Genomic DNA, 22857 nt, shown 5'->3' on the forward strand with positions numbered 1-22857 from the left:
CCCCCTCCCCCGCAAGGCACAGCCTCACCCACCCTTAGCCCATGGGATAGGGGACAGCTGCCAAGAAACACCAGTCCAGATCCTTTTGTCCACAGACAACTCATGGTCCTGTGCCAGACCTGCAGGACCCACGTCCCTAAGCAATAGGGTCCATGGTCCCTCAGTAAGGAAAAGCTCACTAGAGGCTGCCTGGGGCAGTCCCCCAACCCAACTCCTGCTGAGCTGAGCTTTGGAAGGCTGTTTCAAGTGTGGGGAAGGACTGACTCCCCACTCTGTCTCCCACAGAAACATGGGAAACCCACAAAGAAAGTGTCACAGTGGAAATAACCCACTAACCTTTCCTGTGGTCTGTCCCTGGGCAGCCATGGGTGCCACAACCACCCTTCCTGCTTTTTTTTTTTTTTTAAATACACTATGACTTTAGGGTAGGCACCCAGTCATCCTGTGTACATCAACACTGGGAGCCATTTTAAGCTGTTAAGAGACCCCAGGCAATAGTAGAAAGAGCTACAGAACAGCCAGGGCCCCATATTGGCAGCACAGAGGCATGGAGAAGATCCCAGGCCCAGAAAGTTCCTAGTACAACCTGCCCAGGATGGTCCAGAGGCCTTAGTGACAGGTGGAGCACAGGCCATGGGGTAAAGAGCCAGAAAGGCTCATAGGAGGCTGAGGGTGGAAAGACACAGGACAGTGGGGATGTCAGTAGCCTCAATACTTGGGGACCTTGCTGTAGTCTTCAGAATGAATGTGCCGGCACAAACAGATGGACAGGAGCAACCCAAGCAGCTGTTAAGGACAGAAGAAAGTCAGGATGACCAAGTGGCCCAAGTCTCAGAATCCCACCATCCAGCTCCACCCTGAGGCAGACAGGCTGCTGAAGGAGGCTCTGGGAGGGGCAGTGCCCTATCTGAAGTCACACAGGCAGGTGGGATGAAGTCAGGGCACCTCTAAAAGCCTGAGGATCACTCACTTCACAGGGTAACAGTAATTCAGGGACAATGGGTTGTGGAAGTGGGGGTGGGGTAGGGTGGGGGAGTAGGAGTATGTGAAGCAAAGCCCAGGGGAAAGCTGAAGGAGAGGGAAGGGACAGACCTCAATGACAGCAACACCGACACACACTCCCAGGAGGATGCCAAGGTTCTCCTCCAGCCACGCCTGCACCTTCTTCATGCACCCCTGTGGAAAGACATCGCATCAGCCCCCACCACGTGCAGGTGCAGGGGGCCTGCCCGAGGGCTCCCTGTTCTGAGTAGACCCCCCTGGTGCACCTGTGATGACGTGTCAGCAAATGATTGGAAGGAAGGGAGTAAGGAGGGAAGGAGGCCTGAGGGACAGCCTGGGCAAGGCCAGCGGCTGGAACACCCATGCCTCTCAAGAGGCAAGAGTCCAGCTCTGGGCTGCCAGCCCTGTGCACGCACCTCCGGGTACACAGGCCACTCTTCAGGGAGGTTTTCGCCCAGGGTGCTGTTGCCATCGACCTCACAGAAACCCTTCTTCACAATGAGCTGGTTGTCCTCTTCCTTCATGATCTCACAGGAGCAGGGGTAGGTGGTCACTGTAAAGTTCCTGATCTCGGCGTTCTCTGTCCAGTTGTAGGGGCTCTCCCAGCCACAGCACTTCACCTGTGCCAGGGGCAGGGTGGGGGTGGGGGACAGGCTGCTTGAGTGGCCATTCAGCCCATCCCAAGCAGCCCACCTCCAGGTGGAGACTCAGACTGGACACCTCTGTGACCCCTGGGGTGGTGAAGCTGCATAGCACCCGTGGGCTGAACTTTGGTGCTGTGCATTGGGGGGGGGGGGGGGGGAGACTTCAAGAGGCTTTTCAAGAAACAGCTAAACTACAAAGCCAGCCGAGAGCCAGAATTGGAAGCAGTTAGCATATGCATAGTAAGTGGAGGAGGGGAGCTCAAGTGAAAGAGCGGTCAGCACAGGTGTGTGGGATGGGAGACTGGCAGGAGGCAAAGGCTGAGCATGGGGGTCTGGGGTCAGGGGTTGGGTTCAAAGCCCAGTTTTGCCACTTCAAGCTGAGCTGAGGTTTCTCCATATGAAAAATTGGAACTAAGGTCCTTAATGGGGTGGAGCAGACAGTGTTCCCAGATAGATCCAGAGAGCCCAGTGACAGCTCCGCTCCGGCAAGGCCAGGGCTACCTGCCAGCAGCTGAGGTCTGGTGTGGCTTCCTGGTCACCAAAGTGAAAAAGGAGACAGGATCACTTCTGCTGTCTCAAGGGACAAAATGCTCCATCTGGAGGGCAGAAAGCCTTTCTGGGATGGAAGCTAAAGCTGCTCTCCCTGGGTCCCTTAGATAATCACAGCGGGGGACTGGGGAGTTGTTTGGACTAAGAGTGCTCTGGGCCATCTCCTATGTCCAAGCTCAGATCTGCAGCAGCCAGAAGGGGGCGCTCCAAGCATGTGCGGAGAAGCTGAGCTCCAGCCTGTTCCTCAGCTGTTAAGAGAGGCTGGAACCTCCAGGGCTGGGTGCCACGGGGCTCTGCCCCAGTGAGCAGACAGAGGCAGGCGTCACTTGTTCTGTGACACTGGGAAGGGACCACCTTTCTAGGGCCAGCAAACAAGAGTCTGTGCTGTGGGCCCAGGAGCTGTCTCCAAAGTTGTGCTTGAGGGCAGGGAGCACCCATGTCCTGTCCCCAAGGGCAACACAACCACACAACCTCAGACACCAGATTTCAGATGTACCATCATGTGTGGCCACCAGCCGTCCTCACCTGTGCCTGCACGTAGTCCCAAGCCTCCTGCTGCATGTTCTCCTCATGGCTGCTGTTGGCATTGACTTTGTAGTTCCTAATGATGTCCATCACCACGTTGCCCATCCCCTGCTTCAGCTGCAGAGGAAGTACAAGGGTCAGACTGGACTTGAATCTGGGTCTCACAGCTATGCACGTTAACACACTGCCTCTCCCACCACAGCAATCCCAGGGCCACGTCGTTTGCCCAGGTCCTCCCAGTCCCGACTCCCTGTTCTTTTACCCTGTGCTTCTTTACACAGGCCTCTTGCTGTCTGTGCTGTTTGCTGTTCCCTCTGCTCAGAATGCTGTTCCCCTGGATATGAGCAGGGTTGGCTCCTCTGTCAAACATCATTTCCTCAAGGCCTCAGGGCTGCTCCACAGAACACTCTGCCCCTCTGTCACCCTTCCCTGGCCTCCCTTGTCCTGCAGAGTTAAAGGCTGGCACCAAGTGTTCATCTGCTGTTTGGGCTTACAGGCTATTTCTCAGCTGGAGGAGTGTCAGGGTTGCGGGCAGAGTCTGGGTGCTGGCTACAGAGCCCCAACAGCTGGAATGAAGCAGGATGCAGCTAGGTGTGTGGGTCCAGATACTAAACGCCCTTTCCCTGTGGTAATCTTCACAGAAGCTAGGCTGAAGGACAATCTCCTAGAGAGAGCAAAAATAAGAGGCACCACGTGTCCTATTTCTTGCTTTTGTGGCACAGGCTGTAGTCTCTCAGGAAAGCCTAAGACCACAGGCAGCAGGCCGCAGAGGGCCACCAACCAGAAGCCTGCCTCAGCCTCAGCCATGTGACCAAGCTGTCTTCCCCTCCCCATAACTGTTAGAGGGGTAGGGTGCAGATCTGCAGGGCCCTCCATGGCAGCCTTCTTCAGGACGTCACTGTCCATATTCTGACTAGTGGTCCCCATCCAGCTGGGGGATCCCCTGGAACCTGGTGTGAAGAAGCCCACGGGTGTGAGGTGGGGGTGGGGGGGTGGAGCTTCAGATAACAGAGACCATGGCCTCACAGCTTCTCACCAACAGCCAGCTGAGACCAGCAAGGGTGGAAACAAGGCCTCCAAGAACCCCGTGGGCAGTTCCTGCAGGCTTCCCTAACACTCAGCTGGGACACGCTGGCTACTGTCACCTGCTTAGCCGTGAGGGATCCAGAAATATCACTGTGCAGAGGTAGACCACATGCGTGTCTCTCTTCCTGACATGTGAGTGCCGCATCCAGGATGCCCACCTCCTCCCTGCTGGGCACTCCTAGCTACTTACTTTCCTGCTCAGCCTGGGGAACCAGCCCAGGGATGTTGGCATTCCTAGCTTCCAATAAGGCTCCTAGCATAATCTTTAAGAAGCCTCATGGGCTGGGGATGTGGCCCAGTCAGTACAGAACTTGCCTAGGTCAAGCTGAAGTCAAATCCCTAGCACTGCATACAGTGGGCGCAGTGGCCCACTCCTGTAAGCTAGCACCCCAGAACTCAAGAGGGTGCCTGGAGGGTGACAAGCTCAAAGTCATCTTTGGCTATATATAGCCACTTTGAGACCAGTCTAGACTGAGACCCTGACTTAAAAACAAATAAAGAAACAAACAACAACAACAATAGGAAAAGAAAGAGAAAACAACTCTTTCCAGTGCACAGCTAAACGGTGGCTTATTTTTACAGAATGTGCTTACTGAATTATCTCAACTCACCCTCCCACCTGACCCGTGGCCCAGGAACCGGCCCTGTTTCTTCACCACAGGCCCAGAGAGGCTTGTGAACATAGCCAGGTCACAACCACATGCAAGAACTAAAGTTTGGACTTGTGCTTCTTTGCTCCCCTCCACCTGCAAAGCTCCCTCTGCATTCAACCACATGCCAATCAGAAGACTTTTAACTGGGGCCAGAGAAGCTCCTGCAGTTTGCGCACCCCATAACTGGGCTGTTTGCCTGCATGTCTTGGGTCCAGCTGCCCTGACCATGCGGGCCCAGCTTCTAGTCCCTAGTAAGCAGATAATCTCCAGGCCTTGACAACCTACCTCCCAGCCACTGCTGTATCTTCCCTTGTATTAGGTCCCCCTTTTTGTGGCCACAGGGCTCTGTATTTTCCCAGTGTGGTTGCCATGGCAGCCGGACTTCCCTACTTCCTCCACAACCCTGTCACAGACACCAAAAGGTGACAGAGACCCTAGGTGATTTCCACCAGGGTGGGTGATTTCCATGGAAATCACTCACCATCCTGTAGTCCAGGATGTGGCTGACACAGCTGGAGTCAGAGTCGCCAGCTGCCACCTGGTGCTGCACAGCCATGTGTGTGGGCCTCTTGTGTTAGTGGAGGGGTTTCCTGGGGGACAAGCCACCCGAGGGGACAGACCAACAGAGGAGTGGAGCCAGCACCAGGAAGGGAGTGAGTTCTGTCAGAGCTTTGGAGACTGAGATTCATGGCTAATTAAAGGTCTCTTTGGTCAGTCCCTGGGATGGTGTCAACCCCACCATGCTCCCCAACTTGCCACACTATTCCTCCTAATGAGACCACAAAGGGCAATGTCCCTAGCTCATGTCTTCCCAGGGCATCAGACCCACCACAGGCCATCTGAGAGTCAGAGCCCGTTTGACTTCACAGGTCCCCCCACTTAGTAGGAGAGCAAGCCTCCTGGTCACACAGGCAGCTGGCAGCAGACCCTACATCCCAGATCTGTGCAGCTCCCAGACCCGGGAGGCCTCCACATGGTCAGCCCCCACCTCACCAGACTCTGCCTCAAGGCTGCACTGTCAATTTCCCAAGTAGAATGCTGCTTCAGAATCTGACTTGTGGAGGACCTTTAAGTACAGCACAGAACCCAACTTAAGACTCTTCCCTGTGCCTTCCTGACCTCTGCTTACTGTATTTTTCGGACTATAAGACACACCTGACCATAAATGCACCCAGTTTTTAGAGCAGTAAAACAAGAAAAACAGTAAAAACAGCAATTGGACCATAAGGCGCACCTTAATCCCACCACCCCCCCAACACACACACACTCACCCCACCCCCGACCCAGACAGACACACTTTTGGGCAGAAAAGTGCATCTTATGGTCTGAAAAATATGGCCAATGCTTCCTGTCAAGAGGAGCGCAGTGCCCCCACAGAAGCATGCCACAGGGCAGGGGTCTCTCAATACAAACAGCTCACCGCAGTTCATACTGTGTCACTGGTCTTGGTCCCTGTAAGTCCTGGATTGGACTACACAGGACTGATTTAGTCCTACTCTGGGCCACCAATCACTGAGTGGCTGCAGCTGCAGTGTCAGAGCACATTCCTGACACAGACCTCCAGCGGCCTAAAGCATCACTCCACAGAAGAGGGGGCTGGGACAGAAAGAGACCGAGAGACTTGCTTGCCCAGGGTCTCAGAATCAGTTCTGAGTGGGCCCTTGACAAAGGGTCGGGCATCTTCTAGAAGGCCTCTTCCTCTGCCCCAGAAACCTTGTCCTACCACCTCCCCAAGCTGTGCCAGTCTGCAGAAATAAACATCACCAAGGGATGTTTAGTCTCCTGTTGTGATTTACAATGTGCCTGGAGGAAAAATTATGTTCCTTTCAACTCAGGGGTGCAGGGGCAGAACCTCTTCCAGTGCAGGGGATCCTCTGTTCTGTGCAGGAAGGAGTGAGGTGTGGAGCCTGAGGTGGTCAGGTGGCAGAGGAAGGGCTGTGGAGCACACAGCACTGGAAAGAGCTAAGGCTTGACTCTTTAGGCAGTCATGATCCAGGGATAGAGGCAGATTCAGAAGCTGGGCTTCTACCACAGATGGGGGAGGGGACACACAGCAGACAGAAAGACCCTAGGAAAGTCACTCTGAGGCTCCTGAGTGTATAATTATGGCCAAAGTCACCTTGGCTCTTGCGGATCTCTGTTTCTTGAGTGTAAAGTATTTGTACATCTAAAACAAGTTCTGTTCAAGCTTGGTCCCTGACATGGGGTTGATGCCCACCCAGAGAATGCTGTTGTCATCACCACAAAATGGTGGTTCCATTAGGGGTGGGGTGGGGGTGGCTCAGACACCCTGCCGAGGCCACCAGCTTCCTACCTAGCAGCATTGCAATGTACCCTGACTGGGTCCCAGAAAAGCCACACACAGGAGAAATGAGTACCTGACCCTACACGCTGCTGGGGAAGGAGTTTCCTCCCCTAACCACAGGCTTCCCGCCTGACATCCAGAACGGCTTCCTTTCATCTAGCGAATCCACCATTTCCTCTTTTGCTGTGGCCACCTGAAGGCGCAGGCTCAGGCCAGCCCTCAGCTGCCATGGTTCAGAAACAGCAGCTCCGCTCTTGGCACAGGCTTTCTTTGCTCTCATTTTGATTACAGTCGTGCTATGCCCATGTCGGGAGCCCTGTGCCCATACTGGGATCCCTATGGCCATGCCAGGAGCCCTATGTGAGCCCTATGCCCATGCCGGGAGCCCTATGGCCACACTGGGATCCCTATGCCCACGCCAGGAGCCCTATGCGAGCCCTATGCCCATGCCAGGAGCCCTATGCCCAGGCTGGGAGCCAGCCCAGCTCTCCTGGAGAACAGCCTGGGTGTGGATTATAAACCAAAGCAGACTGACATAAGGAACCACTATGGAGAATATTTTATCTGCATAATCACTAAACCAGGAAGCCTAGGTTCCCTCCTATCCTGTCTCTATCGCTCACTAGCTTTGTGAACATGGCTAAGTTGATAAGCCTCTCTGTGTTTCAGTGTCCACATCTGAAAATGAAATTTCTCCCCTTTCTGATCTCCTGCATAGTTTCAGGAAATGAGCAAATTCAGTGTGTGAAGAGCCCAGCACCAGGCTCCTTCTCACGTCTATGAAGAAATCGAAGAGCTAGTTGATGTTGCACCAATGTTCTCAGCTTCCAAGGGGAAACTACAGCTACACAGGAAGCCCTTGCCCTGTACTGCATGGCAGGATAGAAAGGAGGCCCCAGGACCCAGCTGGGCCCCACTGGGGCCTCTGAAGGGAGTTGGGGAGCCTGGGCCTCCTGAGTCTTCCACCGGTAGCTTGGAGGCCCGAGTATGACCTTGCCTCTCACATGCCCCAGGTGGTGACTAGTGATGACATGGGTGTAACAGGATAAGCACCGAGCTTGGCCTGTGGCCTTTGTGGACTCAGCAACAGAGACGCTGGGGTCCAGGTGACTGTGACCAATATTCTCCCTCAGCATCCATTTCTCTAGACATGGTAGTGCATGCCTTTAATTCCCAGCAGTCAGGAGGCAGAGGCAGATGGATTTCTGAGTTCTGGGTCAGACTGGGCTACTGTCTCTCCACATTGCTTCTTCACCAATTGACACGGAACGTGCCCTGAAGGGCTTCTGTCTAGAGCTCATGTGTGGGAAGCATCTAGATGGTGCCAATACATACAGCAGGTGGCCAGACTGAGCACTGGGCAGCCATGATTCTCAACAGCCATGAATGCTTCATCTAAACTTTCTCAGGGGCCTTTGTGACCCAGTGTAGGGAAGCTGTGTGAGAAAAGCGATGGTCCTGACTGGTACTGTCCTCTGTTCTTCTGGACACAGCAGTACAGATGCTGAGCCTGGTGCTATGGCAGCCACCCTGTGACCATGAGGTGTCATGCTATAGAAAATCCATCGAAAGGGAAGGTGGATCAGTTTCTGAGCTTCTAAAGAAGTCAGCAGCAAACATCCTTTCAATTACAAGTGCCACCAAGGAGCCTCTCAGGGGCAGAGGGCCAACCCTAGTACCCCCAGTAGGAAAGACAGGCCTGCCTAGCCACTCTCACAGCCTTGGTCACCTTAAAGTGGTACAGTGTCCTTGTGCAGGGGGCTGCCCATGATCTTCTGGGCTGTCTGTGACAACTGAATCGCTTCCTGTCTGCTCCAAGGTACCTATCTCATGGGACCTCACCAGGCAGAAGTAGGAAGAAGGGTGCTCACCTTGCCAGAGTTGAAGTAGAAAAAGGTCCCAGCAGTCACCTGTGCAATGAGGATCAGCAGAAGGAAGACAAAGTACTGGGGACAAAGAGGTGCAATGTCAACTACAGGCCCAGAGGTATCTGCCCCACCCCATCCCAGGAAGAACTCCTCACCCAGGGATCTGGACCAGCACAGTTCAGGGCCCTGACTCACCAGTCCCAACAGGCAGCGGACCTCATTGACAGCACCAATACAGCCCAGGAACCCCATGATCATGGTGAAGGCGCCCACACCGATGAAGACATATGCTGCCACCTGCATTGAGCTGAAGGAGGTTTCTGAAGGAGAGAGGCATCCACTGAGTGAGCCAGGAACCACATGACAAAGGCAGCCTGAGTCCAGGGCTATTGCCTGACTCCCTGGAGCCGGGGTGGGGGCAGCCTCGTGCCTACTCTCTCCTGGTCCTGGGTACAGCCACACTCTGGGCCTTTTTTCTTCCTTTTGTTCTCTGCACCTCATACCTGATTTCCCTGCCCTCAGCCCCCGCCAAACCCCTGAGACTGAATGCAGGAGAGTAGGGCTGGGGGTTATATCTCCTAGGAGGCCCTGCATGCCAGGTCTAACATTTGAGGGAGGCTGTGGGTTAAGAGACAGATCACAGAGGTTCTGTGGAGGGAGGACCCTGAAGACCTGCAGGTGCCCTCTCTGGCCAGAACATGGGGCAGGAGGAGGCTAGAGGGTGGTAAAACCTCAGCAGGCTTAGGGGTCTGGCATGCTTTGTAGGTAGCCAAAGACACAGCCTGCGCAAAGATGAAGGAGGAGGATTTGGCACAGATGGGAGGCTGGGCCTGTGGAGGAAGGGGACCCACCAGGGGATGGCACTAGGGGGCTGGGCATATCTCTTCAGGGAAGGTGAAGTCTGTGGTCAGCGGTAATGGGAAACTCTGTGTTTTGTTTTTATTGAGATGGAGTTTCTCTATTTAGCCTTGGCTGTCCTGGAACTCACTATGTATAACAGGCTGGCTCTAACTCAGAGATCAGCCCGCCTCTGCTAGGATTAAAGGCATGCCACCATGCCTAGCACAACAGGGAACTCTTTGTTTTGTTTTCTGTTTGAGACAAGGTCTTACTACAGCCTAGGCTAGCTTAACCTCCTGATCGGTCCTCCTCTGAATGCTGCCATGCCACCATGTCCAGCTAGTGGAACCTCTCAGAGATTCGGATTCTTATACGGCCTTGGGGCCAAGGTCTGCTGAAGGGGAAAAAGCCAAGGCCTCACGTGGTCTACCAGGGATGAAGCACAGCCAGGGCCAACTCAGGCCTTCCAGCAGGAGTGACATAGGCCTGCTTGGTCATTCTTGCTACTTGCTCACCAAGGTGGTGGCAGTGGGGTGGGCAGTGTCCTTGGAAATAAATACAGCTGGGAGATGGGTATCAGGAAGCCCTGTGATCTTAGATCATGCTCTAGAACTCAGAAAGACCCAGGCCTATCCTCCTTGCTGCCAGGGTCCTGGGGCAGGCTTCTTTCTAAGTCCACTCAAAGCCTCCAAGAAGCTTAAAAGAAAGTACCCTGGGGTGAGTGGGGACTCTTAGGGTTGAGTTCTCCCCACTGGCCTCACATTCTGGGGATTAAAGAGATGGGGAGAGGCCAGCAACTCCCCGGTCTGGATTCCAGAAGACAGACTGGATGGGACAAGAAGGTACACCAGCCTGGAGCAAGGCCCTTGGACTAAAGCCTTCTGCATACACCAGCACTGTCTGGATTCCCATCCAGGTCTCCCTAGCTCTCCTGAGGCTCACCGAGGTGGAGGTGCAGTGAGCTGGCTCTGTGAACCCCTAAGACATGTTCCTACTCAGCCTCAATCTTTCTGAACTTCCAATTGACCAGTGCCTATTCTAGGGTGGCCCCTGCCCTGTGCACAGCAGGAGTGTGTCTGACTCAGCCAGCAGAGGACCAGGGAGGCAGAGCACTGGCCATACAAACTGAAGGGACTGGGCACTCAGTCAGGTGACCAAGCTCTGCCAGTATGCCACAACTTGTGGCAAGCCACTTCCTCCTTCCTCCTCTGCAAAGTGGGACTTAGTGCAGGGCCTCACAATCAATAGGTTTCAACTGTATTACACAAGTCACTCAGAGCTGTCATATAAGTTTCACACAGAAATGAGAGATCCTTTCTGGTGTGTTTGTTTGAGGCAGGGTCTTGTATAGCGTGGGCTGGCCTCGAACTTTCTCTGTAGCGGAGGATGGTCTTGAACTTCTGATCCTCTGCTTCTAGCTCCCAAGTGCTGGGATTACAGGAGCGTGATCTCCATGCCCCATGTAGAAGTGAGAAATTGTGGTCTTAGTCTCAGTGGTATAGTGCTATCATCCATGTTTTTATAGGTGAAGCAGCACAGAGGGGTAAAGTAACTTGCTGAGGACCACACAGATGTCACACAGCAGATCTGTGATGACTGATTCTACTTCCTCCTCCCCACCCCCAACACACGGACCCAACTCCTTGATCCTTAACTATGCCTGCCTGCTTTCTCTTCTGAAGATCCCACATGATACAAAGGCCAGGATCTGGGCTCCTATCCCCCCTCCCTTACCTCTTATCCTGTGCCCTCAGGCAGGCTGCCCTACCTCCTGTGCTCGGAACTTTCTCCTCTGTAAAAGGAGATGATGGGGCAAGAGGGGAGCCCAGTACAGGACTCACAGCAAGGAGGTGCCTAGGTAAGGGCAGTGATGTCATTCAGCAAGCCAGGAGCCCTGGGTTCCATTCTGATCCTCCCTTGTAAACAGGGCCTCCACCAGCCTCAGTTTCCCCAGCTGCCTGGGCTTTTTGATCAGGGTTTGTTTTCTTTTTTTTTTAATGATTTAATTAACTTATTCAGATTACATCTGAATTGTTATCCCCTCACATGTAGCCTCCTGTTCCTCCCTCCCTCCCGCTTTCACCCTATTCCCCCTCCCTAGGTCTATGACCGAGGGGGACCTCCTCTCCCACTATATGGTCATAGGCTATCAAGTGGAGTTTTGGTTTGTTCTTTTGGAATACTGTTTCACACTCTAGCCCCCGCTGACCTAGATATCCCAGCAGTCCACCTGCTGCAGTTTCAGTGCTTCTGGACCCTGGCTGCCCAGGAGCCCCAAGAGATTGCTGTAAAGGCAGAACACTGTAGATGGGTGTGTGCTGGGTGTGACTTGGGTCTGGAATTTACAGAGCTGTGGAGAGTCAGAAGCTTTTAAAGCTTGATCACACAGGGCAGGGTTCAGGCAGGAATGAGGTGGCCAGCACACTTTGCACCCTGGCACAGTGCCTGCTGGGTGTGGGCTGGACCCATTAAGCCAGAACCAGGTCTAAGGAAAGCTTGTCCCTGTGGGAAGGCACTGGAGTGTGGGAGTGGGCAGAGAAAACCCACCCAAGCCTAACCCAGACAGTGAGAGCACACAACAGGATCATCCTGCTTTCTACCTCCTGGGGCAAGGCCTAGCCCTGGGGCCCTGGGGCCCTGGACAACAGGTGTAGACCCTCCTCTCTCTGTGTCCCAGCCAGGTTTTGTCTTGTCTAAATAAAGCAGCTGTCAGAATGGCCAGAGTCCAACCCAGCTGCTTGGGACAGCTGCTGGAAGTCAAGAGAGCCAGGGCCTGCCACTCACTGTGGACTGGCTGGCACAGAGTGCTCCTGGCATGCTACACCCCTCACCACCCAGAACTGGGACGGGCCAACATGGCCAGTGTGAGGTCCTCCTAAGGGAGGAGGCAGGCAGGTTAGGTACTATGTCCTGTGTCAGCACATGCTGGTAACTTCTACTTCTAAAGAACAGAAGGGGCCTTGCACAGAGGCCCACTGCACCCTGTGCTGCATTCAGGACCAGAGCTCGTGCAGTTGGGTCTTGCAAATCACCATTCAGAACTTCAGCCAGGTCCAAATGGCTCTGTTCCTTCCTTAGTACAATTGGAATAGAACAGGGCTATCGGGGTTAGGCCCCCTATGCATCTGACTGTCTGTCACCCCTGGCTCTTTCCTATGGCTCTCTGAACCGGCATTTAGCTGAGCAGCCAAACACCAGGACAGAGGGTGTGAGAGGCTTTTTCTGAGGGTGAAGAGAATGAGTCCCTCCACCCCCAACCCAGTCACCCGGGAATCTGTAGACAATGGTGGCTTTGTCTGTGAGCAGGAATGTGTCCTGAAACCCTGGCAAGGGCCCCCTGTGCCACAGTCAGCAACAGGAGCTGGCCGTGTCCCTGGGGTCAGCTGTGCCCATATGTATGTCCATCCCCCTCAAGAGCAGGCTGTCTGTGGGGCAGGGGGGTGCCTTACGTAGGACAGAAATGAAGCTCTTCTTGTCTGCAAGGATCCACACCCCAAAGCCCAGGATCACGGCACCCAGGATCTGCAAGGAGAAGGATGGTCAGTGAAAGCCTAGAACAGGTAAGTCAGAAAGCTGCCCCTCAGCCCCAAGCAAGGGAGAGAAGGGTATGAGGACACATAGGTGATACCTCCATCCCAAGAATGTCTAGGGAATCCCCTTTGCCATACACACAAACATACATGAACACATATGCATGCATACTTAAATATACACACTAACACACACATACATACTCATACACACACAGACATACCCACTAACACACATGTGCACACACATACAGTCACAGATACACACTCACACACATGTCCGCACAAACACTTGTATGCATACATGCTCACACAGAGGTACTCACACATGCACTCACAAACACATACACATGCCCTCTCATACACTCACATTAACACACACACACACACACACACAGGCACGCATACACACATTCACAGCCACATACACACATGTGCATGTTTGCACACATACACATATATATGCATGCATACACTCACTGCCCTTCTTCCTGTGAACTGAAGTTTCCAGAAAAAAGATCTAACGAGCTAAAGCACATCTAGGTTTTATTAAGGGATGAGAACTGGGGAGCTGGTGAGATGGCTCAGAGGTTAAGAGCACTGGCTGCTCTTCCAAAGATCCTGAGTTCAATTCCCAGCAACCACATGGCAACTCACAACCATCTATAATGAGATCTGGTGCCCTATTCTGGTGTGCAGGTATACATGCAGGCAGAGCACTGTGTACATAATAAATAAACTCAGAGAGAGAGACAGAGAGAGAGACAGACACAGAGAGAGAGAGAGAGAGACAGACAGAGAGACAGACAGAGAGAGAGAGAGAGACAGAGAGAGAGACAGAGAGAGAGACGCTGAAGGAAGAGGGAACATTTTTTTAAAGGGACAAGAACTGTGGTTATGCAGAGTTGGAGTGTTACAGGTGAAGAGTAAATTACTCTGTTGTCGTTAGACCTCTAAATAGCCACTTATTGTACATTTGTGTGTGACCTAACATCCTTGTGACTTTTAGTGAAATCTCTTTGGAACATATAAACACTAGCTTCCACCAATCACAGACATTCAGATAACATGACACAGTCAGAATCTGAGTCCGACAACAGAGATCTCCCAGCCCTCATTTGCTGTAACCCACCTACCAGATGTTTCTACCAATGTATTTGACAAGTTTCCTGCCCTCATTTCATGCCTGATGGCCCTGCCCACTCCACTCCCCAGGCTGGTAGTCAGCATCCTCAAAGTTCTATATACAGGAGCCTCTGAACACCAAAGCTGACTGGATAAAAGCTGGACTGGCCTTGGACACTGTGGCCTTCCTGTTGTTTCAGAGTGTAAAGGAAGAAGTGTACTGGAATGAAGTTTGGACATCTGTCCTAGTTAGCACTGTCAACTTGTCAGAGCCTAGAGTCATCTGAAAGGAAAGCTCTGTTGGAGGAATTGCCTATATCAAATTGGCCTGTGGTCTGCCCACTGTGGGCAGCACCATTCCCCAGGCAGTGTATAAGAAAGTTAGGTGAGCATGATCCTATGAGCAAGCCAGCAAACAGCGTTACTCTGTGGTTTCTGTTTCAGGTTCTTGCCTTGAGTTCATGCCCTGAATTTCCTCAGTGATGGACTTTGACCTCGAAGTGCAAGGTGAACCATCGCTTTCCTCCCCTACATTGCTTTGGCCATATTGTTTATCATAGCAACATAAAGCAAACTTGAACCCATCCCAGTAGAACATGCTCTGTATAGTGACCTCAGCTGCTCACCTGGACCTGTCAGTCTGCTGAGCTGTAAACATTCTAGAAAACTTCTATATAAATATCCATCAAGTCAGAGTTTGGTTTTTGTATCATTAAATGAAAATATAAAAATACTTTGGATTTTTTTTAAAATGTGCTTTAATATATGATTTTGTTCTTTTACTATAAAAAACTCCTGAGGTGGGAAGATGGATAAGTGGGTAGGTGAGCTTGCTCTGTAAGGCAAGGACCTGAGTTCAAATCCCCAACACATGTGTAAAAACATCTGTGTATGCTCTTCATGTATGCTGCAACCCTAGCATTAGGAGGCACTGATAGATCATGAAAAGTCTCTAGCAAGGCAGCACGGCATAAACCAAGCTTTTGTCTCAGTTAGAAATCCTCTCTCACCAGCCACGCATGCCCACAACCTGGCTGACCTTCCCTTTCCTTGTGGCCTGGTCCTCTGTGGTTAGTACAGAGCATACTACCCACCAAGTCACAACCCAGCCCCGCCCCCTAACCTTTAAGTCACCTCTAGATGCCCTGTGATGCTTGACACTGACATGGGAAATGCTCGACGCACACTGACCACATTGCAAAATCCAGGAAATAGTGAGCAACAGAGGTCTGCACATGCTCAGTAAGGATACAACATTTTGGAGATATTTTTTAACCACATTGCAAAATCCAGGAAATAGTGAGCAACAGAGGTCTGCACATGCTCAGTAAGGATACAACATTTTGGAGATATTTTTTAACCTGTCCTGGGTGGAAGTCACAAATTCAGAACCCTGTGACCCTGTGCTGGGGGAGCGGGCAGTGATGGGAAAGGAATGAATAAGTGCTGTCCCCACCCCCTTCTCCCTCCAGGCTACATGAGCACCTGAACCAATAAAGAGGCAGTTAGCAGCGGCCATGCCAGCTCTCTGGCCTCTGGTTCTATGAGTCAGCCTAGAGAAGCACAGGGGAGATAACCAGGCCAAGCCATCCACCCAACTCTTACTTTCTACTCGCTCATGGTCCTTTCCACTGCCTCTCCCAAGTTGCAAAGAAGGTCCTACCACCTCGCCTGACACCTTTTTCTAGTTTCCAAGGCTCGAGACACTGCAATAGCATGCTGCCCTTACCTTGTAGTCTCTGTCAGCTGGGCCTTGATCCAGGAGCCTAGGGTCTGGAAGACCACCTATTCTGTCTACACAAACAGTTGTTCCCTAGAAACCAGATGGGAGGGATCCACCTGCCAGGTGAGGAAGGATAGCTATGTACCCAGCACAGGTGGCTTCTATGGCTGATGCCTTCATTGCAGGGCCTGAGACCTGGTAGAAGCAACATGTTGGTCCTAGGTCTTTGCAGAGGCCATGCCAGGACACTCTGCCTGTGTGTGCATACATGTGGGCATACATATATGAATGTGTACCATGAAAACTCCTGTAAGTACCATGCATGGTCTGGTTTTAAAGGGGAATTTAGAATGAATCTATGTAAGTATTCCAAAGTTCCTATAATCCTGTGCACTTATAATGTAGAACTTCCCCTTGTAAGTAACTCATTTATACTTCAGAGAAATCTTAACACAAGCAGTGAGAGGTTTATCTCTTCCCTCTCAAAGATACTCACGTTTTCAAGACACTATAAAACATAAAACCCCATCGTGGCAAGTACCTGCTGTTTAATCTGTGCCTTAAAACTATTTAGGGAGAACCAGTATGGAGAAGCCACAGCACTAATAGCACTCTGGGGGCCATGGAAGCCCCTTCAGGCTGTTCATACTCCCACCACACACAAGCAAGCACACACACACATGCAAGCACACACCCATGTGCACACATGTGCATGCCAGGAGTCTGGAAACACCAAGGCAGGACTGCCGGTTCCAGGCCAGAGGGGAAGCCTGGGGCCCCAGGAAAACCAGCTCCAGATGTGCCCCAGAGCTCACATCTGGGCAGGCTTGTGGTAGGGAACTTCGTGGGCTTATAAGGGAAAGGGCTAGGAGGGGGGAAAAGGTTGGGGAAAAGATGTCCCCTGTGGCCTCTGAGAGTTCAAGGTGGGGTGTTGGGGGCCTGTTCAAGCTAGAGTTGTAATAGGCAACAGATGGGGGGTGGGGCAAGGAGAAGAACAAACTGGAGATACTGAGGGGCTGTACCATTCTGCCTTAGAGGGAGGGGACACATCCACCCCTAGCCCAGGCAGAGGCCTCTGGAGAGGAACCTTTGCGTTGTCAGAGAACCTGCTGGGAGAGGTGACTCCATTCCACTATCACTGGTTCTCTCAGGGACAGTGTCTTTGGACCCAGGCAGCCAGAGTCTGAGGACCTGAGAGGGCTGCATGCCCTGGGGTCACATACTTACAAAGAACAGCAGGTTGAAGAGGAAGAGGAAGTACTTGGTGACTTTGATGCAGGCTGCCCCCATCCTGCCGGTCCTGGAGTTCCCTGAGGAGAGAAGGAAGAGGAATAGAGGAGGGAGGCATGCTAGGGACTGGTGGAGGGCACAGCAGAGCAGAGAGCCAGTGGCCTCATCCCCAGACCCAGTCATTTCAGCCCACTCACAAAGGAGCAGCAAGCACTGTGCCTGCTTTACATGGTGCTGAGGCACAGAGAGGTTCCGTGCCCAGCCCAAAGCCACACAGCTGGTGTAATTCTCTGCCAGAGAGATGTGACTATACAGGACAGGAGAACTTCACCTCTGGAACACCAGGCTCTAGGACTCAGCAGAGAGACAGTAGCAGAAGTTGCACGGTCAAGAAATTAGCAAGTAAGTGACCAACTGACCAGAGTGAGACTGGGGCTAGTCCCTCAGCTTGGCACACCTGTCTAGGACCAAGGCTGGGGCTTTGGGGATGGGAATATATATGCATCACAAAGCAGCCGAGGAATGCCAGCCACAGAATCTTACGCTGTAGCCCCACAGCAATGGCCACCATCTAAATCAGCTTCTTCCTATGTGCACTTTGTAGTAAAACTGTTCATGCCAGCAGAAGGGTTTGCATAATCTCTGCAAGACAGCATTCTCCTCAAACACAAGAACACAACCTTACATGTCTCATAGGAGTCTATACTATTGATCAGTAGCTATTCATATCCGGGGGTTATACATTCCTCCCAAAAATTCACGTGCAGGTAACATTTTCAGAATTTGGTGGGAGGAGGTTTACAGGTCCCAGGAAAATCATTCAACAGTTCCCACGACACAGCATGGAAACCCCTAGCCCCGGAAGCACACGGTTGGGGCTATACTGGGACACCACACTTCTGAAGTGGCAGAAGCCAGTGGTGAGCCACTATGGCCCTCTATGGAAAAGCCCTCCAAGTCCCTGGAAGCTAGAGGCTTCAGCTAGAGGCAGGAAGTTGGCTTCCCTCTCCTCCCCAAGTCCACATAGGACCCATGGGATGCAGGCAGGCAGCACCAAGCAGCTGAGCAAGGACAGCTGGGATGGGACAGCTGCATGGCAGCCTAGGGTGTGGGACAGTATAGGCCCAACTGTGTGCCTGCAGTCCTGGGGAGAGGAAAGGGAGGGAAACCCAGGGAAGAGGGAAAAAGGGGAGTTGGGGTTCCTCACAGTCTGCTCCGAATCTCCACGTCCACATACAGGTCCCCCCTGTCTTTTCTGGACTCTACCCTCATTGCTGAGTGGAGCCCCACTTCTACCCTGCACACACTTCCAGAGACTGAAGATGGGACGTGGCTAAGGGAGAGGCATGCACTCTCCCAAGAGGACCCCTTCTGTCTCGTAACAGCTCTGTTGAAGGAAGGTTTAGATGCCCCTTTGAAAGGGCAACGTTGGGCATGGTTTGAAGCAATGTCATCCAGGGAAAGGAAAGGCTACCCAATGGGAGCAACCTTCCATCTCAGGTGGCATGCAAATAGTGGAAATTAATGCTCACAGGGACTTAAAAGGAGATGAGAGGAAATGGCTGCTCCAGTCTACCAGGATGTCAGGCCTAAGTGTCCGAGGACTGCAGAGTAGAAGGAACCTTCCATTGTGAGGTGCTTCTGGCCTCAGCAGCTCCCACACAGTCTCCCCGAGAGGATAAAAAAAACTCCAGAGAGCTGGAGTCTGAGGTGCCAGAGCGCAGGCCTGGTCTGGGGAAGGTTGGCCTGGATACTACAGTGATTGTTTCTTCTCCCCCAGGCCTCCCAGGACAGCCTGCCACCTCCACAGACATGCCATAAGCTGCAGGATAAACAGACCGAGAGGAAAGCCAGCTCCCAGAGCAAGGAGCTGTTCTCACCTACCAGGGAACTGCTTCGCTCGGGCCTGTCTGCAGTTCCTTCCCAGCACATTCCTAGGAACAGCTGCTGGGCCCAGGCAGGCCAGAGACATTCCTTCCTCCACAGGAAGAATGTAATGTAATGTGTCCAGGGAGCTGAATGTCAGGAGCTGGTGCCCCTTTGTCTGTTAGGACACTCGGCCCTCCTGGAGGGGACCCCTGAGGCAGGTCCATGGTGCCGTGTCAGGGTCTAGATTGTCTTCTGTACTGTTTGGCTCCCACATTCTGTAGGTAGGTGGGGTTTCCAGGACAGGCTTCCAGGGAGTAAGAGTGAGGTTCAAACAATGGCCTGCTAAGGAACAAGGAGAGGCCGCAGTAAATAGCACCTGCTACTTGGACAGCTACCCTCATCTGTCAATCCCTTTAATCTTCCCAATAAGTCTGGGGGACCTGGGTCAGGCAGGCTGTGACTGGCCAAATGCCCAGGATGGAGTGTGAAGGCCGAGCCCCTCCCACTGTGATGTGCTCCCTGGAGGAGAAGCCCACTGAAGAATTAGTTCTTGTACTCAAAGGGATTCACCTGCCTCTGCGGCCATACTCTTCCTCAAAATAAAACCAAAACACTACAAAACAACAACAACAACAACAACAACAAGCTACAATTCCATGTGTAACAGACTTCAGGCAAGCAAAGACTGGAACCTGTGGGTAGACAGGGCAGGTGGCTTAACACTAGTGACCAGAGTGATCATGGAGGCAAGGCTGGCTGAGAACTGCCCTGTGCCATGTTAGCCCTCCATCATAGGGCGCTCTCTCCAGGCCCAGGCAGAGCTGGGACAAAAACACCATCACTTTTGAGCTCCATGCAGAGGAAAGGGGTGGGGTGGGCGAGAGCCTCCTCCCTCTCCAAACATTCACCCCTTCCTCAAAAACTCACATGAGATGGCCTCTACCCACAGGTGGCTACCACCACCATCAGCACCTGGAGCATGTTCGCCAGATCTTTCTCAATGCCTCTGCCTCTGCATCAGAGCTGGTCCTGGTCTGATTGCTACCCTACAGGAGACAAATGATGTCACCCAGGTGGTAACAGGTGGTGAGGACCCAGGGTTGCTGTTCAAGGGAGCTCTGGCTGGGAAGCCAGGAGGAGACCTCAGCCTTGGAAGCACTGGACCACACCCCATGCAGAAGGCTGACTGGTATTCCCCTAGGATCCCAGCCCTTAGAGTTTGCCTGGCCTCTTGGTTACTCACCCAGATCCTGTCACTCATTGGGGCTAAGTCCTTCAGCTATCCATGAATAAACTGAGACCCAAAGGAGTGAAGGGCATGACCAAGATCTCCAAGAGCGGACAGGCAAGGGCAGAGCTCACTTAAGAGGCAGTGGGTTTCTAGCCTGACACAAGAACCAGGTGGTGTCCGATTGGCAGGCAGCTCAGCGAACTGGGACGTGGGAACCACCTTGGAAAGAATAGAAGCCAAGAAGCAGCTTTGAAGCAGAGGGTATTGGGTGGCCCCAGCATAGCTGTCCCAGGTCTAGGCCACAGGTCTCTGTGCCTAGAGGCAACAGGCAGTAGGGCAAGTTCATTCTCCACACTGGGCACAGGACAGGCAAGACTCTCCTAAAGAAGAGGCAGGCAGTCCAGCTCTGGCTGGGGACATGACCAGGTTATCCCATGATAGGAAGTGGGGCCAGCTTTAGTGAATACACAGTCACCATCAGACCTGGAGAAGACTTCAAAGTCTCATTATGGGGGCACAGGGTTCTATCTGGGCATGCCTCGCCTGTTCTTGCCCAGCAGACAGAGATAAGGGCTGGTGGAGGACAGGGTGTGGCCAGCCCCGACCTTGTTCCCTAACAATTGGGCTCTAAGAACAGACTGGATATTTTAAAATAGTTAAAAGAGAGAGAGAAAAAAATAAAAATAAAAACAAAAACCGAAAAAAAAAACCCAAAACCTCTGGGGATGTAGCTCAGTTGGTAGAGCGTTTGCCTAGAAGGTCAGCGACACAGCAAGTTTGAGACTAGCCTGAGCTTCAGGAGACCCTGTCTCAACAGAACAAAAAGAAAAACAAAACAAACGAACACAAAGACCCAAACAGACACTTTGTGCAGTGCACAAAAATGACATGAAATTCAAATTCACACCCACCACCAGCCCAAGATATTTTATCTCTGGCCCAGCCTTGCCAGGAGATCACATGGCATAGGGTCTGTAGGAGGCAGCAAGGGTCATGCCTGGCCTCAGCTGAGATCTTAGCAGGGAATGGAACAGTGGGGAGGGGCCAGGGGCTGACTGCTCCTGGGAGAGGACAGACAGGGTCCCTGGATGAAAGTTCAGATTCTGGCTCTGCCAGCAGTCACAAGGAGGACTTTCCTGGGGCTAAGCTCCTCTCTGTGCAATGGGCTCTTCATGGCACTGCCTGACAGGAAAAGAAGAAGCTAAGGTCTGGTGGCCCTGGGGCTGGTGCTCCAGATGCCAGGACAGACAATGTGGCATCAAGTGATACATCACTCTCCTAAGTCAGGGGTGAATGTCAATTTCCAGATGGAACTGTACTAACAGAGCACCCTGGGCTAAGTGCTCTTCTGAGTACTTTACAAATGCCTTCCTGCTAGGGTGTGTTAAACATAAGTGACAACACAGGGGACCGAGCTGCAAGCTCATCTTATAGGCAAGTTCCGGAGTAGACATGGGGAGCCGTGTGGGACCTTGCCAGGGATTGTGTGGCAGGTCAGTTGGCCATTTCTGGTTTTTTGTTTTGTTTTGTTTGTTTTTGTGTGGGGGGGGTTGTTTTTGTTTTTGGTTTTTTTGGTTTTTTGAGACAGGGTTTCTCTGTGTAACAGCTCTGGCTGTCCTGGAACTCGCTCTGTAGACAAGGCTGGCCTTGAACTCACAGAAATCCACCTGCCTCTGCCTCCCAAGTGCTGAGATTAAAAGCATGCGCCACCGCCCCCCAGCCAGTTGGCCATTTCTAAGCATGAATAATTTAAGCCGACTGAATGCTCAGTTTTGTGCCGTGTCAATTTATACAAAATGAACACACCAACATTTCCTTCTTCTGTCTTGTGATATTCATCGTAGGCCTCCTGCGAGTTCCAGGCCTCCACAGGAGAGGCCATGCATGACCTGCATACATGGCTGGCCCACCTCCCACTTCCTTCTCACCTGTTCACTGACCAGCTTAGAGCAGAGCAGTAATTTCTGTTTCTGGCAGGCAGTTTCTCAGATGAGATCCGGACAACGGAGAGCTGTGGAGAACAAACAATTCTGCTGTTACCTGAGAGCAGAGAGGCTCATCCCAGGAGTCTGCCCATTCCAGTTCCCAAGATGCCCAGCAGTAACCACCTCCAGCTGAGTCACTCCCAATTTCCATGAAACCCCTTTCATTTAATGGCTCTGAACGCCATGGCTACTGCCTCTCAGGAAGCATCAAACTGTAACCCCAGCTTTCCAAGGCCCCTCTGGAGGCACACTCCTGGCTCTAAGTGCTGTGGGATTGAGAGAAGAGGAAATGGCCCTCATCAGAACACCTAAGAGCCACACAGGTGCCCTCCCACTTCCCCAGCCCTCCTGCCTAGGCCAGCCCAGAAGTGAACTGGGGGCCAGTTCCACTCCACCTCAGCAACTGCTCATCCACCCTGCAGAGATACTGCTGTGAGATGCAGCAAGTATGCTGCCTGTCTTCTGCCTCCAACTTTCTTGCTGACATACTGACTACAAAATCCAGATATGTACACCTGACTCTCTGGGCCCTGTCCGCTTTGCTCTGCCATGTTCTTGCCATGTTCTTGCCATGTTAGGTCTTTTACACATGCCTATCTGATCTCTTTACTATCACTCCAGTGCTCTCAGGCCGCATCTACAATAGGAACTTTGCACATGCAGTTTTTCTGTTAGAATCCCTCTTCAGAAAT

The 22857-nt window shown here is 52.4% G+C and overlaps 1 protein-coding gene across 1 annotated transcript; it reads right to left on the reverse strand.

The window, feature by feature from the left end:
* Positions 1 to 212: 212 nt before the first annotated feature.
* On the reverse strand, positions 213 to 22194 carry Cd82 (CD82 molecule). The gene is made up of 9 exons (XM_051144200.1): positions 22109 to 22194; positions 17078 to 17160; positions 12922 to 12994; positions 8828 to 8952; positions 8636 to 8710; positions 2721 to 2837; positions 1419 to 1622; positions 1093 to 1176; positions 213 to 786 (listed from the first exon to the last, which is right to left on the reverse strand). Exons 2-9 carry the CDS (start codon positions 17138 to 17140, stop codon positions 709 to 711), a joined length of 819 nt encoding a protein of 272 aa, XP_051000157.1. The 5' UTR covers positions 17141 to 17160; positions 22109 to 22194; the 3' UTR covers positions 213 to 708.
* Positions 22195 to 22857: the final 663 nt, after the last annotated feature.

Source organism: Acomys russatus, chromosome 4 (assembly GCF_903995435.1).
Source record: "Acomys russatus chromosome 4, mAcoRus1.1, whole genome shotgun sequence".
Lineage (NCBI taxonomy): Eukaryota > Metazoa > Chordata > Mammalia > Rodentia > Muridae > Acomys > Acomys russatus.

Coding starts and splice junctions, on each gene's coding strand:
- Cd82 (XM_051144200.1), bottom strand. CDS start 17,140: ATGGGGGCAGCCTGCATCAAAGTCACCAAGTACTTCCTCTTCCTCTTC. Junction 8,711..8,827: donor TCCGCTGCCTGTTGGGACTG/GTGAGTCAGGGC, acceptor CTTTGTCCCCAG/TACTTTGTCTTCCTTCTGCT. Junction 2,838..8,635: donor TCTACTTCAACTCTGGCAAG/GTGAGCACCCTT, acceptor CTTCCTCTGCAG/CTGAAGCAGGGGATGGGCAA.